Raw genomic sequence first — 18,218 nt, forward strand, 5'->3', positions numbered from 1 at the left:
TGACTGCACCGATTGGTGGTGGGGTGGTGCTGTTGATGCTCGGGAAGGGTGCTCTGCACGTTATTAAAGGCCGTCGGCCACAGAGCACTCGTGGGTTGGTGTATCGATGTTGGCAAGCGCGCTCTCTCTATGCATAACATCTGCATGTGTTCCTCCAAAAACAGGTCCTGGATCGTAGTGTAAATAGCAGCGTAGTCTTGTAAATAATGCTCCCTACCGGCTGTATGTTTAGTTTGAGAATTCTTTCCGGATTCGGTTATCCTGTGGGTGTGTTTCTGTGAGGAGAAGGGTGCAACGTCGCAGGGGGACATATTTACTCATTTGTGAATATCTGTAAAACTGTCGCACTCAGGGTAGAGTTAATAGTAGAGGAAACTACATTGCGTGCCACACTAAAGTAGGTAAAAATTTATCGGGTCGGGACGCCCCGAGGGTAGAGAAGGGTGCAATGTTGCGAATATGGAATTTGGCCTCCATATCCGCTTGTAAATATTCCCCTATTTTCTCCAATACTCCCCAACTTTCCCCGATCCCCCATTCCCTAGTCCCATTGCATGTAAATAACAATCAGTAGAGCCGACCTTCCCCTTATTCCCCCATTAAATGTCGTGCCCAGGTCCACCGCACCACACGTAGACAACTTTCGGACATCTTCCTAGTTATTCTTATTCTATGTCAGTTAAGGCCTCGTCTCCATTAATTATGACTCTTCGTTGCACCAGAATGTGATTATATGGCATCAGTAGTGAGTTTAGGACCTTTCCCATACCTCCTTCCATCTTCTTCCCCAACAATTACAACAACAACAGAGGAGATGGCGGCGGAGCGGGGGAGGATGCGTCCTCACACCGGCTCGATTAGCGCCATAGACCATGCGCTCCACGGGGTTACCACGAAGGGGCTCCTTGTCAGCTCCTCGTCAAGGGCGGAGCCTGGTAAACCCCCCGCACGCACCCAATGAGAAGCAACGTGCCGATTCCACGAGGCGGAGCTAACGAGCCGAGGGCGTGTCACTCCCCGCCGGATATACGCGGCCCCGCGCCGGATGTGACGTGAGATGCGCCCCCAGCTTGAGCAGACAAGACGCCATCCGAGCGCTGCGACCTCCCCGCATCTCTGGACCGGACCGAGTCGATTCTGACCTTTGAGCCCAGGTGCACCTGGAGCCATCGCTACCCGCCTGTCCTTTCCATCAATCCCCGTGTGAGTCAGCTTTGTCCCGTTTATCTGTCGTCTGTTGGGAATAATATAAGATTGTGTCTAAGTGCTTGTCTTTCTATGCTGTCCCTCTTGTAGTTGTAATCTAACCTTCCGCCTTAATATAACCTCCTCCGGAGGTCTTGAGAACTGAACCCCTGGTGTCGTATTGTGTTATTGTAATCCAGCCGGGTGTCTTCTTTTTCTTATTGAGCCAGCATCGCGCGACTTCGTCAACGTCGAGTATAGTCGGGTAATTTGTGCGGACACGACGGCCATTCCGCTCGGCCCACTTTAACATCAAAGTCGTGTCTGTAACAGTATTATAAGTTTCCATCGACAATAAAGATGCCTCATATTCTTTTGTGTGGTCAAGTTGTAGTGGGTAAGGGAATGATGCTGTGTAATCACTCGTTGTAAAATCAAAACTAAGAATTGTGCTTCTCATCTTATTTAATATCTAATAAAATATCTTTGTATTGACATTTATTAATTATTTTCATATTCATCAACTGATCTAAAATGGCTGAGGTTTCATTAAAACAATTGTTGTTTCCAGCCTTCTTACTACCTAACAACAATAATAGTCTATTAACTAATTGTGATGGGTCATTTGGAAGAAAACTAACACCTGAACCAAGCTTTCTTAAAGCATCAATAATATGTTTCTCCTTCTCATTCTTCTTACTTTTACCAGCAACAGAAACTCTATAATCAAGTGAGTTTAGTAAATCAATATATACCCTATCTTCCTCTCTTTCCATATCAAGTGGTTCCTCAAAATATTTTGAACCATTTAATCCAGAGTTTGTTAGAAGAAACATTAATCTTGGAGTTAATTCAACATTTGGTTGAGTAGAACTTAAGAATACCAATTTATCATTAAATATCAATACCTTTTCTTTCACAAGATAAAACTGTGCTGGTTCTTCTGTTGGAATGAGACCTGCTCTGGTTTTTGAATTCACCGAATATTCATCGTTTTGAAGAGCTTCCACAACATAATTAGGGGGTTGATTTACCTCCTCAAGTTTCCGAAATAATCCTTCATCATCATATTCTAATTCTCCAAGTTCTTGCTCTGTCATTTGACTAAAATCTTTGATCATTTGAAGTTTTTTTGGAGTAAATTCTACTGTGGGAACTGTAGGTGAGTGTTGAGTTTTCAAAAGTGGTTTAAAGAATTTCTCTTGTTTTCTTTCAAAGGCTTCTTCACCAGTTAGTTTCTGTCTCCATTTCTTCTTTATCTCTTCCTGTTGTTTAACAACTTTTGAAACCAACTCTTGATGTTCTTTAAACTTTCTTGCTCTTTCGTCGGTATTCATTTTCTGTATTTATTTATTGAAAAATATCATTTAGTATCTCATCTTGTTTCACAACAATATATTTATATTTTCCAATCGTGTGTTTCATAGAATTTTCAAATTCCTTCTTACTACATAATGTAGAGCAATTATCTCTCCAAAAATTATTTATATCTATTGAATTTAACTTAAATAAAATAAAAGTATTAGCATTGTTTCTTATTGAGCGTCGAGGGAGTTGAAAATATGACTGACTAAGATAAATACAATTACAAGAAGAATGTCTCCCTCTTGTATAGTAGCTATCCATTACTGTTTGGTTTCTCTCATTAACACAATCATCAAAGATAACGAGGTTCTTTTTTGATTTATCTAAATCTTGAGGTGAAGGTATATCATCCGTATTATCACTAAGAATACAAGTAATGGGTTTTGGTTTCGATTTTGATTTCTGTGTATCACAAAATATTTGTATTATATCTTCAATATTATAATCATTTAGTTTGTTTTGAAGTTTAAATAAACCGATAATGTCTTCCTTTTTAAGACCTGCATTAAAACCATGTGAGAGTAGTTGATACTCGGGTTGAAAACTTGACTTTGTAAAAATTATTAAATTATCATAATCTAAAAAATTAGGACGAAGGAGCATCTTTAAAAGTAAACAGGTTTTTCCACATCCACTTGAACCAACTATTAGACATCTCAATGAATTTGGAATATTCTTATGATTATTAAATTTTATCTTATTTTCCCAAACAGGTAAAAAATCATTCATTTATATATTTGAAAAACAAGTCATCTAACTTTTTTTGAGCTATTTTAGAAACTCTATATTTTATCCTGAGTTCAGGTTTAATTTTAAAATAATCCATTATTTTATTTATATAGTATCTTGTATTAACATTTCCATTAAAATTATTTTGAATAATAAATATCATTAAACCCTTATACATTTCCTCAATACAAATAGTCTCTTCCCTTGAAAGAAATGGTGTATTATCATCACAATACTTAACATTCATCTCTCTTATTAATCCTGTAAAGTATTTCATTTTTGGTTCTAATTTAAAAGAGTTATATATTTTTCTATATATTTTTTTATCATCAATTAAAATTAAATCACAGAAAATACATTGTTTATATGAATCCTCATTATTAAGCCCTCTTCTATCACAAGCCGGACAATTCTCTAATTTATCGTATGGTGAGTCTGGAAATTCTAAATATCCTTCTATCATATTTATATAGTAAATTTTTACTTAAACTAAACGCAAGTTTATTATCTAATAAATACAATGTTTCAAAACACAAAAGACAAATTTCAATCAATCTCTACTTCGGTGGAAGATATAGAAAAATATGTCAAAGATGTAAAATTGAACAAAGATAAATATGGAAATTTTTGGATTAAACCCATAATGGAGAATAACATGTGTCCTTTTATTAAATTTACGGGACAAGCTATGTTAATTAATAACTCTATTAAAGTAAATTTGACAAAAGTTTCTCCACTACTACCGGCAATTTACTCAAAGCTTGAAAAGATCATTGATAAAGAAGTTTTGAAAATGAATGATAAGACCATCAACGATTCTAGAGGAAACATTTGTATATTCTTTAATAAACCCAAAGATGTGGGTGAAATTAATAATATGAATATTAGTGGTGAACTATCATTCCGTACCCTGATTATTAGAGATTATTTGAAAATAACATTTAATGTAAAAAATATTGTGGTTATTAGTTCTAATGAAAGAAAATATATAGATATTGATGGGAATATTTTTTTCTGATAATTAAATATGAGTCATTACAGCAGTGAAGATTTTACTATTTCCTTGGAAGATTTTATCATGACAAAGATAAAGGTCAATAAATTGTCAGAATGTGTTTGTACTCCTTGTAATGAAAAAATGATCACAACAAGTGTTGTAAACCAGATTAACAATATATCGGATGAAGACCTTCTTCCTTTGTTTAATCCAACGACAACATATAGCGTTAAGAAAGCTGTGGTTAAAGAAATAAAAAAGGGCCTTTCAAGTTCAATTGGACATAGTGTTGTATGGCTTTTGTATCTTCAAAAAATTGTTAATAATGTCGAATCATCAGTGAGTTTGAATCACATAGTCAAGACTGAAGTTCTTAAAACAATTGAAAAAGAGACGTTCAAGCTTAAAGATGGTAATCTAATTTGTTTTCCACTGCCACAACCGCCACCATGTGTTATTGTTTGAGATAACCAGCACCTTAGTTTAAAATTGAAAAATTATTTTTTGAAAAAGATGCCCTCTCTGGTAATCTATATATATAAAGTAGAGTTGGCCTCTGTGTCTGTATCCTGATCTATGTGTGATCTCTAAGATCTCGAGAACCCGTGGACGGATTTGCGAGCGGAAAGTACTGTTCGACTCGGGATGGTCCCAGGAATGTCACGGAGACATAAAAATTTAAAAAATTTCGGGTTTTAAAATTAGCGTATTACGCATAATTAGCACTAGCAGAAGAGAGAGGGATTCGAAGGGAGGGAGCGCAGCGCTTCTAGCGCTTCTGACTACAGCACACCTTAAAATTAAAAAAACTTCGGGTTTTAAAATTAGTGTGTTACGCGTAATTAGCGCTAGCAGAAGAGAGAGGGATTCGAAGGGAGGGAGCGCAGCGCTTCTAGCGCTTCTGACTACAGCACACCTTAAAATTAAAAAAACTTCGGGTTTTAAAATTAGTGTGTTACGCGTAATTAGCGCTAGCAGAAGAGGGAGGGAATCTAAGGGAGGGAGCGCAGTGCTCCCTCCAGCGCTTCTGTTAGCGTAATTAGCGTATTTCGGAACGTTAATTTTTCAACTTCATTATTCGGAATCAGTACGTCCCAGAGAACCTTCGTAACGTTAATTTTTCAACTTCATCCGATTGACATGGGACCAACGGCATGTGACAAAGAGTGAAACATACAGGCTACATTTATTTGACGACAATGAGTTCCGACTTCCGACCTCGGTGGGATGACAGGCTGAGTCAACCCCCCTGGTGTGAAGGGGGAGGAGGAGGGGAGGGGGAAGAGAAGGGGAGGGGAACGAGGGGGAAGGGGATGGGAGGGGGGAGGGGGAGGGGGAAGGGGGAAGGGGGAGGGGGAAGGGGGAGGGGAGGGGGGGGAGGGGAAAGGGGGGGAGGGGCCCTTCTTCCCCTGGGCACCCCCGCACCCTTCCCTCCCCCCCTTCCCCTCCCCCCTCCCCCCCTTCCCCCTCCCCCCCCATTCCCCTCCCCTCCTCTTCCCCCTCCCCTCCTCCTCCCCCGCTTCCCCCTCCCCCCTCCCCCCCGTTCCCCTCCCCTCCTCTTCCCCCTCCCCTCCTCCTCCCACTCCCGTGCAAAGCCGGGTACCTCTGCTAGTTATAGATAAATTTAGGTTTGTTTATGGTAAGCTTCAAAAAAGGGAATTAGGTCAATACATTTATGATAATAATAATGAAAATTTAAAACCTGTATATGAAAGTTATGATACTAATAGTTTATACTCAAATGATAGTTATGAGAGTAGCTTTATTGATGACTCTGAGTATGATTCTGAGTATTCATATGATAGTTATGACACAGATGATTCTGAGTGAAAAAGTGTTTTAGTTTAAGTACAGTGATATATATAAAAAGGAGCTGTAAAGCTCAAAAGTGTTTTACTTTAAGTATAGTTTCATATATAAAACAACACGTTTTCTCACGCTAAAAATATGGTTTATTGTGATACTTGCGAGAAGGAAGTAAAATATTATAAACGACATATTCTCACCGCAAAACATACATTCAACATTCTTAACAAACTTTCCCCTCTTCCACCTGAGACAAAACATTGTAAGGTCTGTAAAACAACCATCCTCAAGAAGGGGTTTAAAGCTCATCTTAAAACTAACAAACACTTGTCAAAATTGTTTACTATTAAAAATACTGATGGTGCTTTCAAAGGACATATTAAAATAAGAGTCTTTAACTTCAAACCTCCTGAACCAGAGTCTATAGTTGATGCTGTAGAAATAGTTAAACCTGCTGCTCAAACGTTGATTGAAAAAACACTAAAGGAAATGAAACCACTTAAATTTTATATGGGAGTAAAATTAGAAATGACAAAGGATGAAGGAGTTATAGATGCACCATACATGAGAACTGAACCGCACTTTATATCTTCATATCAAGATTTTAAAACATCAGGAGTCTATGATGAACTTATTAAACAAGAGCAAGATGTGGATAATTCAATCGTAGGAAGTGGATTCAATATAGGAAAAATTATTTACATCGATATTCATATTCTTAAATCGGATCCTCTAAAAGCTTCTTCTTACATTGATTTACCCAGTGTTATCAAAAATAGAAAAGCAGTTATCAATATCAAAAATAAAGACAATAAATGTTTTCTCTGGTCTATTCTAGCACACTTACATCCTCCACATTTTCATGGTGAAAGAGTATCTCATTATTAAAAATATGAGAATACATTAAATACGAAAGATCTAAAGTTTCCTATGGCTTTAAATGATATTCCTAAATTTGAAAAGATGAATAATTTATCAGTTAATGTTTATGGTCTAACAGAAACAAACAACATTCAGGTTTTAAAGCTTTCTGACAATTGTAAACAAACTCATATTAATCTTCTATATTTTAATTCAGAGGAAAATTCACATTATACATACATCAAAGATCTTTCTAAATTGGTTCGTACACAAGTATGTGAAAGAACAAATAAAATATATATTTGTACACGTTGTCTTAACTTCTTCAATACACAAGAAAGATTGGATAAACACTCAAATTATTGTGGTGAACATAAATCAACGGTAATTAAAATGCCGAAAGAAGGCTCAAAGATTTCATTCAAAGATGAAAAGAAAACAATAAAACATCCATTTGTTATATATGTTGATTTTGAAAGTATTCTAGAAAAAATAGATACTGCTTCTCCAGATCCAAAACAATCATACACAAATAAATATCAAAAACATACTCCTTGCGGTTTTTGTTATTATATCAAATCATCCGTTGGTGATGAATATAACAAGTTAGAGGAGTATAGAGGCTCAAATACCCCAGAGGAGTTTGTGAAACGACTAGAAAAAGACTGTGTTCGATTAACCAAGATAATGAGAGAAACCAATAAACCAATGTCCTTAACAAGTAAAGAAAAAAGAGAATTTAGACATCCAAAGGCTGCCTGTCATATTTGTGAGAAGAAAATTGGTAAAGGTCTAAAGGTTAGAGACCATTGTCATCTCACTGGTAAATTAGAGAATTGTCCGGCTCATCAAAGTTGTAATATTAATTATCAACTCCCCTCTTTCATTCCTGTCTTTCTTCATAACAACGCTCATTATGATACACATCTATTTATTAATGAACTTTCAAAGACATCTGGACACATTTCAGTAATTCCTAACACGGATCAGAAATACATTTCATTCACAAAAACAATTCACACATCTCCTATTACTAATATCAGATTTCTTGATACATTTAAATTCATGGCAAGTCCATTGGCTAACTTGGTTCAAAATCTAAAAGAGTTTCCATGTCTTTCAGAGTATTTTTCAGACAAAGATTTACTAACACAAAAGGGAATTTATCCCTATGACTATATGGACTCATTTGAGAGATTCAATGAAACACAAATTCCTTCAAAAGAAAATTTCTATAATAAATTAAATAATAGTCATATACCTGATAAAGATTATGTACACGCACAAAATGTTTGGAAAAAATATAACATCAAGAATCTTGGTGAGTATCATGATTTGTATCTCAAAACTGATGTTCTTCTTGTAGCTGATGTCTTTGAGGCTTTCAGAACAATCTGTCATTCTGGATATGGATTGGATCCTGCTCACTGTTACACTGCTCCTGGTCTTGCTTGGAGCACGATGTTGAAAATGACAAAACAAGATTTGGATTTAATAACAGATGTTGACATGCTCTTGATGATTGAAAAGTCAAAAAGAGGTGGAATTTCACAAGTCTGTTCAAAGAGATATACAAAAGTAAATAACAAATATCTTCCAAATTATGATTCAACAAAAGAGAGTTCTTACTTAATGTACTATGACTCAAATAACTTGTATGGTTGGGCAATGTCTCAGGCTCTTCCTTATGGAAAACTTAGATGGGTAAAGGAAAAAGACTACAAAAAGGTTTTACAAGATGTATGTATCTCTACACAAAAAGAATTGGATGATTCAAAGGTTGGTTATTATTTTGAAGTTGATTTGAAATATCCAGAGGAACTCCATAACCTACACAAAGATCTCCCATTTGCTTGTGAAAAGGAAATTCCAAAGAATGAGTGGTTAAGTGATTATCAACAATCATTTAATGTAAAGGGTAAAGCATCAGAGAAGCTTCTAACAACACTATACAACAAGAAAAATTATGTTCTTCATCAAAGAAATTTGAGACAATGTCTTTCAAAGGGTCTCCGTGTTGAAAAGATACATAGGATTCTAAAGTTCAATCAAAGTTATTGGTTAAAGGGGTACATTGATTTTAATACACAAAGAAGAACAGAGTCAAAAACAGATTTTGAGAAAGACTTTTATAAATTGATGAATAATGCGGTCTTTGGTAAGACTATGGAGAATGTGAGGAAAAGACAAAATATCAGACTATCAACATCTTGGGAACAAGCATCAAAATTAATTAATAGACCGAGTTTTACGAGAGTTGAGGTCTTTACTGAGAACTTTTGTGCGATCCATTTGATTAAAGAGAGTATTGAAATGGACAAACCTATTTATATTGGAACATCAATTCTTGATTTGTCAGTCATTAATGTATGATTACTTTTATAATAACTTGAGGAAGAAATATCAAAATGATGTTAATCTACTTTATATGGATACAGATAGTTTTATTTTGAAAATTAATACTGATGATGTTTATTCAGACATGAAAAAGGACATTAATATTTATGATACAAGTAATTATAGTCCAGAGAGTGAGTTGTTCTCTTCTAAAAATAAAAAGGTGATTGGAAAGTTCAAGGATGAATTAGGAGGAAATGTTATGAGTGAATTTGTGGGATTGAGGTCCAAGGCTTATGCTTATAAATATATTGTGAATAACGTTGAAAAGACTGATAAGAAGTTAAAAGGTGTAAAGAAAAATGTTATCAAAGAAACAATAAACTTTAAGGATTATTATAACTGTTTAACAACAAAGAAAGAAGAGTTTAGAAAGATTAATGGAATAAGAAGTTATAAACATCAATTATATACAGAAGAGATAAATAAGAAAGCATTAGGAGCTTTTGATGATAAGAGGTTTATTTTAGAAAATGGGATTGATAGTCTCCCTTATGGTTATATAAGTATATAAGTGATAAGATATATATATAAGTGATAAGATCTATATAAGTGATATATATATTAGTGATAAGATATATATATATAAGTGATAAGATATATATAAGTGATAAGTTAAAAAGGGGGGGTTGGGGATTTTAACGGGCTACCGCCGCCTTTTTTATTAATATATAAATGATAGAACCAAGTATCAACCAGACTAAAGAGTGGAGGTGTAATCAACCTTGGTATATAAATGGAAAACATAATGAATGTGAAAAATATCAAATAGGTATAATTGAAAAGGCAACTGGTAAAAAAGTTCACAAAACAAATAAGAGAATTAATTTAAATACTGGTGAGTTGGGTAAAAAAGATGGAAATATTTTTGAGTGGACGGAAAACTTTGATGGTTGCCAGGAAAATATATACTTTAATTTAAAAATGGTATGTGGCACTGGAGGCACTCAAACAAGAACATTGAGGGAGGTTTACCATTTTATCTTAGCTCAGTTAAAATATCTTAATAAAGAACCAAACTCAAACATCTTTTTTGTTAATATATTAGACGGTGAAGAGAGTTGTAGGAGAATTAAATGATTTCCCACACATAAACAAATATTTGTCGGGTCGATGTTTGAGTGGGTTATATTCACCAGATGATATTAAGAGTAAAAGGTCCATAAGGTCAGAAGGATCACAGGTGTTTAAGTGGTCTAATGAATAAGGATAGCATGTGAAAAGGTGAGAAGGTTCGTAAAGAACAGGGTGAGAGAAATAGAGGTGCTTTGGGTTAATGAGGAGAGAGGAAAATTAACATGTAAGTCAATGGGAATTTGGAGGTGTCCCAGGATCAACATTATTACACTACTTATAACATGTCATGATTATCGAGTTTACACATTATAGAGTGGGTCCTGTGATTATAACATGTCATGATGATCGAGTTTACACATTATAGAGTGGGTCCTGTGATTATAACATGTCATGATGTTCGAGTTTACACATTATATAGTGGGTTATATGATTATAACATGTGATGATGGTAGAGTTTACAAATTATAGAGTGGGTCCTGTGATTATAACATGTCATGATGTTAGAGTTTACAACTTATAGAGTGGGTCCTGTGATTATAACATGTCATGTTTGAGTTTACACTTTATATAGTGGGTTATATGATTATAACATGTCATGATGTTAGAGTTTACAAATTATAGAGTGGGCCCTGTGATTATAACATGTCATGACGTTAGAGTTTACACATTATAGAGTGGGTTATATGATTATAACATGTCATGATGATCGAGTTTACACATTATAGAGTGGGTCCTGTGATTATAACATGTCATGATGTTAGAGTTTACACATTATAGAGTGGGTTATATGATTATAACATGTCATGATGATATAATTTACATGTTCTTGAACAGACCATTGCAGAACTTGATGCTATTTATTCATCGTTACCTTAACCTTCACTTGCTGTGTGCGGGCCAGGTGTCACTCCTCCTACCTGAAACTTTTGAACAAAAACTTGTCCGCGTTTACTGCAAGCTAGAAGATGATGACATCCAGGAGACCATCAAGGAAAGGTTTCGTGAATGGTGCGAAAATTGGCGTTCAGAGATGCTGAAGGTATTTACCGCTGTTTGCTTTTATCGCTATATTTAATAATAATGCCATTGATGACTCTGTCAGCCGAGCATCAGACGAATGTGGAGTACAGATATGACCAACCTTCAAAAGGAAGATCTTCTCTGGAGATAACCAAGAAGAACGTTCCACCATCAGCCCCCGCCCAAATACAAGTAAATGTTGGGCCAAAATGAGAGCTGTTGTCCTCCACGTGACTTTTCTCAACAGAGACTTGTGTTGATTTTGTCTCGATAAACAATGGCCTCTGGCTCCGTGCCAGTCAGGATTCATGAATATCGTGTCCCTTTGACTCCACGACTCTATTCACTCGCCTCTGCCTTCATAAAACTCTAACCAAAGTAGCATCAAGGTGAACAAGTGCATCTCGCCATTCCCCTGCTGTGACCTCCAGCTCATGCATTGCTGCACTGATTGTGGACGGGTTGGAGCAGTCCCGCTATGCAGGGCATTCCATGTCCTCTGTGCTTCCTTGTTTTTGGTCTTCACGGTTCAATTGTGGGTGTGCGTCCCGTAAGACTTCAAAGTGCACGGAATACCTCATTTTAAACTTGTGATTTAACCCTCATTTCGATACTTATTGGTGGTATCATGATCTTAATGGCACATCACAAACTAACTTCAGGTATATTTACCTAAACTACCAGCAGCCCTCCCATCCCATCCTAGATTGATTATGACTGCAATGTAAACTTCCACAGTCACACCCTGCCAACTAGAACGCCACTCAGTAGAGCGCATACTCCCGCCGTGGGTCAAGTTGGAATAGTACGATTTGTTTAACATCCCCTCTCCCCAAAACAATAAATGAAAAATAAAGTAGGCCCTAACTGTCGGATAATTTATTTTGATATATCTTGGAATTAGAGGAGAGATAATAGCGGCTAACCCCCGCTCTAGCAGGGAAAGTGGCCTTTAAAATGCATGTTGTTGTGTTGTTGTTGGAATTAGAGGAGAAAAACATCATTTAAGAATAAGAATAAAAGCTTTAATGCAGTAAAACAGAAAATGAAATTTCTCAAAAAAATTCCTGGATCTGGAATAATATCCTGAGCTTCACCAAAAACTAATCAATTCTTCCTTATCCCAAGGGCAATCATCCCACCAACTTTCATCCAAATCCGTTCAGAACTTTTCCAGATATCTTGTTCATGAACATTTGAACACACACACACACACACACACACACACACACACACGGACGGACACGATCTAATGCGTTACTCCCTGGCGGGAGTAATAATCCTGAAAATCGCAGAGCCAGAATTATTTATTTGGTATGGGAAGCCCATGCGAGGTTTCTTCTTCTTCAGCCTCTCACAACCCTGAGTGAATATACGATCTTTAAAAAGAAAAAAAAGTCGGAATTTTGCCAAATCTGTTTTATTCATTTGTTAATATACCTCAGCCATTGACAAATCTGGAATTATAATTTTATTTGAGGTTCAAATTAACCCGGGAGATTGTGTCAAACGATGCCTGCATGTCTGAACATGTGATAAATAATTAATCGTCCACAGTCGAAGACTCTTCTTCTTCACGCAATAACAACTTTTAGCTTCCAGACCATACATCCAATCATCTTCAAGTTTTGCACACTTGTTACTCTTCATGACTTCTACTACAGTATGAAGTTTCACGTCGATCAATGAAGTGGTTCAAGAGATATAAATGTTTTTATTATTTGCGTTTCATTAACGATATCTGCCAAACCACGTGACCTATCGCAAATTTCAAAATGACATTTTAGTAGACTGATATGCTGAACAGATCTGTGAAGTTTCCCCTCGATTGGATCACAAATGAGGGAGGAGCTAGGTTTTAAAGATTTGTGCTTTAAAATGTCATAACTCTGAAACCATGTGATGCATGACGTCATGCTTGCTGACTTTTTTGTTCGTCATGCGTTTGCAATTCTGCCTGCAAAGTTTGGCCTCGATCTGCTCAGGCGTTTTGGAGAAAATTGGATTTTAGTGTTTTTCACTCAAAACAATATGGCGGCCGAACCACGTGACATGTGACGTCATAATTACCGTTAAAATATTCTACAGACCGAGTCCCTCATATGGTGAAAATTTGCTCTCAATCGGTCCAATTATTGCAGAGAAAATGGTTTGTAAAGGAAAACAGAAAAAAAAAATTCCCAAAAAAAATCCCAAATTTTTTTCCTGGATCTGGAATAATTTCCTGAGCTTCACCAAAGACTAATCAATTCTTCCTTTTCCCAAGGGCAATCATCCCACCAACTTTCATCCAAATCCGTTCAGAACCTTTCCAGATATCTTGTTCACGAACATATGAACACACACACACACACACACACACACACACACACACACACACACACACACACACACACACACACACACACACAGACACACACAGACACACACAGACACACACACACACACACACACACACACACACACACTCACTCAATTGCAAAACTCTGTCTCCCACTGAGTGGGGGATGGGTTAAAGAGGACGTCATGGGTCAGGTGTCCTTTTAAAGCGGAACGTCTTGGGTTGGCACCCAGTCATCACTGCCAGTAGTTATAAAGTGGAAGTTCCAGTTATCATAATAATAATAATAGTAATAAATAAATAACAGTAATAATTATTATTATTAAAAAAAAAAATCGAGGGTACAAAAGATCATGGTTTTGGATTGGGGATGATATGAGATGGTGGCGAACAGCTGTCGTGAAGACCTGGAGGGAAGAACGAGATTGAAGAGGATGTGGAAGTTGATTGTGGAAGAAAGAAGTTTGTTTCACATGCAGGAAAAAAAGAGGAACGAATGAGTGAACGTGAGCAGTGATCCTGGATTTAGATTTAGGTAGTTTCACCAGAAGGGGGTTGATTGTGGACCATATGTGACCTGCAGAAACCATGGGTTGGAGAAAACAAAGCATGGAAAGAGCAGTTGGTGCACGACCAGAAAGAGGGAGGTGGAAGACAGAGAGACCGCTGACCTGTCTGCAATGGTGAAGTGATAGGCCCATAAACACAGCTTCATTGTGAGAGATTTCAATAATCTTGAAGACGTTCATTTCCATGGAGACTGGAAATTTCATGGTATATTTCATGGAGACATGGTATATTTCAGAGTTTGTTTGGACACGACCCCCCTGACACGTTTTGACGTGAACCCCCTGACCCACTTTGACACGAACCCCCTGACCCGCTTTGACGTGAACCCAACCCGTTTTGGTGTGACCCACTGACCAGTCTTGACGTGAACCCCCTGACTCGTTTTGATGCAAACCCCTGACCCGTTTTGATGCAAACCCCTGACTCGTTTTGATGCAAACCCCTGACCAGTTTTGATGCAAACCCCTGACTCGTTTTGATGCAAACCCCTGACCCGTTTTGATGCAAACCCCTGACTCGTTTTGATGCAAACCCCTGACTCGTTTTGATGCAAACCCCTGACTCGTTTTGATGCAAACCCCTGACTCGTTTTGATGCAAACCCCTGACTCGTTTTGATGCAAACCCCTGACCCGTTTTGATGCAAACCCCTGACCCGTTTTGATGCAAACCCCTGACCCGTTTTGATGCAAACCCCTGACCCGTTTTGATGCAAACCCCTGACCCGTTTTGATGCAAACCCCTGACTCGTTTTGATGCAAACGCCTGACTCGTTTTGATGCAAACGCCTGACTCGTTTTGATGCAAACGCCTGACTCGTTTTGATGCAAACGCCTGACTCGTTTTGATGCAAACCCCTGACCCGTTTTGACGCAAACCCCTGACCCGTTTTGACGCAAACCCCTGACCCGTTTTGACGCAAACCCCTGACCCGTTTTGACGCAAACCCCTGACCCGTTTTGACGCAAGCCCCTGACCCGTTTTGACGCAAGCCCCTGACCCGTTTTGACGCAAGCCCCAGACCCGTTTTGACGCAAGCCCCTGACCCGTTTTGACGCAAACCCCTGACCCGTTTTGACGCAAACCCCTGACCCGTTTTGACGCAAACCCCTGACCCGTTTTGATGCAAACCCCTGACCCGTTTTGACGCAAACCCCTGACCCGTTTTGACGCAAACCCCAGACCCATTTTGACGCAAACCCCTGACCCGTTTTGACGCAAATCCCAGACCCGTTTTGATGCAAACCCCTGACCCGTTTTGACACAAACCCCTGACCTGTTTTGGTGTGAACAACTGACCCATTTCTTGACACATGAGGTGAAATTAAGAATGATGGCTTGCACTGGCGATGTATACATCTTAAATATTTTACACTGAAGGGATTTGAAAGCTTCCACACCGATGGGACAAGATTACCTTGTTAGGTAATGTTTGTAATGTACCCTCAGGTTTATGTATGAGTACAGAAATCACTTGAGTTTGAAGCACCATTACATCACAGATCTCTGCAGTGATCACACACCACGTCCCAAATGTGCACTCGTTTTTGCAAATGTTGTATACGAGACACCTGTGAGTGAATCCTCCGATTTCCATTTATTTATTCTTTTGCAGGTCGCCGAGGAGGCAAAAAAGGCAAAAGCAAGCAAGGAAGAAGGAAGGAAGCAAGAAAAAAGGCAAATTAAAGCAAGAAAGTCGACTTTTCCCACATCCGATTGAAATGCTCCACAGCTGAGTTGTGTCCAAAGTGGTTGTCATTTTTTTTACTGTTGGTGAGAGGGAAGAGGTGGAGGGTCTGGTTTCTGCAGAAGTCCTCAATGTCTGCCACCGGCTCATTTGTCCTGTTTGTTTTGCATTTGAGCTTCCATTAGACCCGTCTAATTGTGCTTCTACTGGCGATGTGCATGACATCGATAATGTACAGCATATTGGTTTGAGACCTCAACCTTCGGTCGGGCCCGAGGATAATTGGCCTTTTATTAATGATTTGTACTTGTTTTTTTTTAAACTCCTGTGGTTGTGCTATTATTCTTAACAGCCATTTTACATTTGGAAAAAAAAGAAAAAGAAAAGTTGCTGAATGGATGAGTGGCCTTTCTAATTGATTTTATCTCTGAGGTTTTTATGTTATGCAAGAATTGGTGCCTGTTGCTTGGAGACCATGTTGCTAAGCGCTTCCTTGTTCCCTTTGTTGCTTTGTGTCGTTCCTGTTTCAGATTATTTTGCTGCTTTGTGTTGATCCTGTCTGTGCATGGGAAGATGGTATAAAGTTTAAGTTATTCTATGATTTATTTCAATTTACGATTGTTCTAAAAGTTTTACATAAAGATTTTATTCGCTCACCTCTTTTGAAGTCTTATTCGCCATCTTTGATGCCGATGGTCATGCCGTTGTACTCGACACCTGCGCTCAATTTAAAATGGCAGGTCGGAGAGGTGAAGACACAACCAGATATGTCCTACAGTGTCAGCATCATATGCGACATAAATGAGGATCGTCCAAATGGCCATTTTTACCTCCGCCACCAAAGGTGGATGCAGGTTATGTTTTCACTCCTGTCTGTCTGTGAACAAAATATATCAAGTTTTGGACGGATTTGGATGAAACTTGGTGGAGAGGTTCGGTGTGTGACATGGAAGAATTCCTTCAATTTTGGTGAAGATCTGGATCCTGATCTGGATGCAAGAATTTTCTCAAGTGATTCTTCACCATTGAGAGATAGAGCCAAAAACGATGTGTCATGATATTTCAAAAAAGTTGTGGATGAAGTATGACAAAACTTGGTGGATGAGTTGGGTAAGTGACACGAATAAGCTGATTAGATCTTGGTTCAGGTCCGAATCCAGATATGACCCATCAGTGAGATACAAGACGTAAACCGTTCAACCTGGCGGAGGTATGCTCTCTACCGAGTGCCTTTCTAGTTGGAGCTGTTTTGGACCTGGACCTTTCACCTGCTGTGGCCCGATTGAACATTGTCACGTGTCCACCACAAGGCATCACAGTGGGTGCAACGGTAACCCGGCGGATGCCACTGCAGAAAATAAATACAGCCACGAATGTAACTTTTGTGTTGTCTTACAGGTGAAACTTATGTACGACAAGAGACAGAAGGATAACTTTTTCAGGAATATTTAATAATCCCAAATGTTTATCTTACTGCAACTTGTCTCGAGTAAACAGTTTGTAAAACATGGAGAAAAAGACATAAAATGCCATCGCCCCCGTGGTTTTAGTAATTTTGCTGTGTGGAGTTAAAGGCCGCCAGTCGGCCATCTTTAGTCAGATTACAAAACAAAATCTTCTGCATATGTATACTCTCATGTATTGTCTTTGTGCGGAGTTTGAACAAAATCAGTTCATGCATGTCCGAGAAATTGTTGGGGACAAGTTCAAGTAACAAAATGGCGTCAGTCTGCCATCTTGGATCTGCCCTCAAAATAAAATGGCGCGCTTATTTAAACCGTCCGTTATTATCTGTGTGCCAAATTTGAACAAGATCGGTAGATGCATGTGCGAGACATGGTTGAGGACTTGTTCCATACCGGGTTGTTGTTGTTTTACAACTTAAATGGTCCCCAGTCTACTAGTCGGCCATCTTTGATCAGATCGCAAAAGAAAGTGAGGTGCACGTGTTTGCCATCATGTTCTGTGCTTGTGGCATGTTTGAACAAAATCGGACCATGTGTGTATAATAAATGGTTGGGGACACGTCTTAGTAACAAAATGGCGACATCTCTATCCTTCATGCGATTGATGTACGAGCTCCTCCATCAGTGTTCGATCTCGATGTAAACGAAAAGGATCATGGTAATTATTGTGCAGTTCCTTCCTTGAGGTGTGCACCTGCAAGGTTGTGGTGCAATGCCA

The 18,218-nt window shown here is 38.2% G+C and overlaps 1 protein-coding gene across 2 annotated transcripts in view; it reads left to right on the top strand.

Annotated features, from left to right (window-relative positions):
* Positions 1 to 16,690, top strand: part of SAMHD1 (SAM and HD domain containing deoxynucleoside triphosphate triphosphohydrolase 1) — a 112,333-nt gene extending 95,643 nt beyond the window's left edge. For both annotated transcript variants that reach the window (XM_068127999.2, XM_068128000.2), the window contains 2 exons: positions 11,319 to 11,456; positions 15,963 to 16,690. In XM_068127999.2, coding sequence (XP_067984100.2) covers positions 11,319 to 11,456; positions 15,963 to 16,067 — 243 coding nt within the window. In that variant the 3' untranslated portion in view covers positions 16,068 to 16,690. The remainder of the gene's footprint in view (positions 1 to 11,318; positions 11,457 to 15,962) is intronic.
* Positions 16,691 to 18,218: the final 1,528 nt, after the last annotated feature.

This window comes from Myxine glutinosa, chromosome 9 (genome assembly GCF_964187855.1).
Source record: "Myxine glutinosa chromosome 9, kmMyxGlut1.1, whole genome shotgun sequence".
NCBI lineage: Eukaryota > Metazoa > Chordata > Myxini > Myxiniformes > Myxinidae > Myxine > Myxine glutinosa.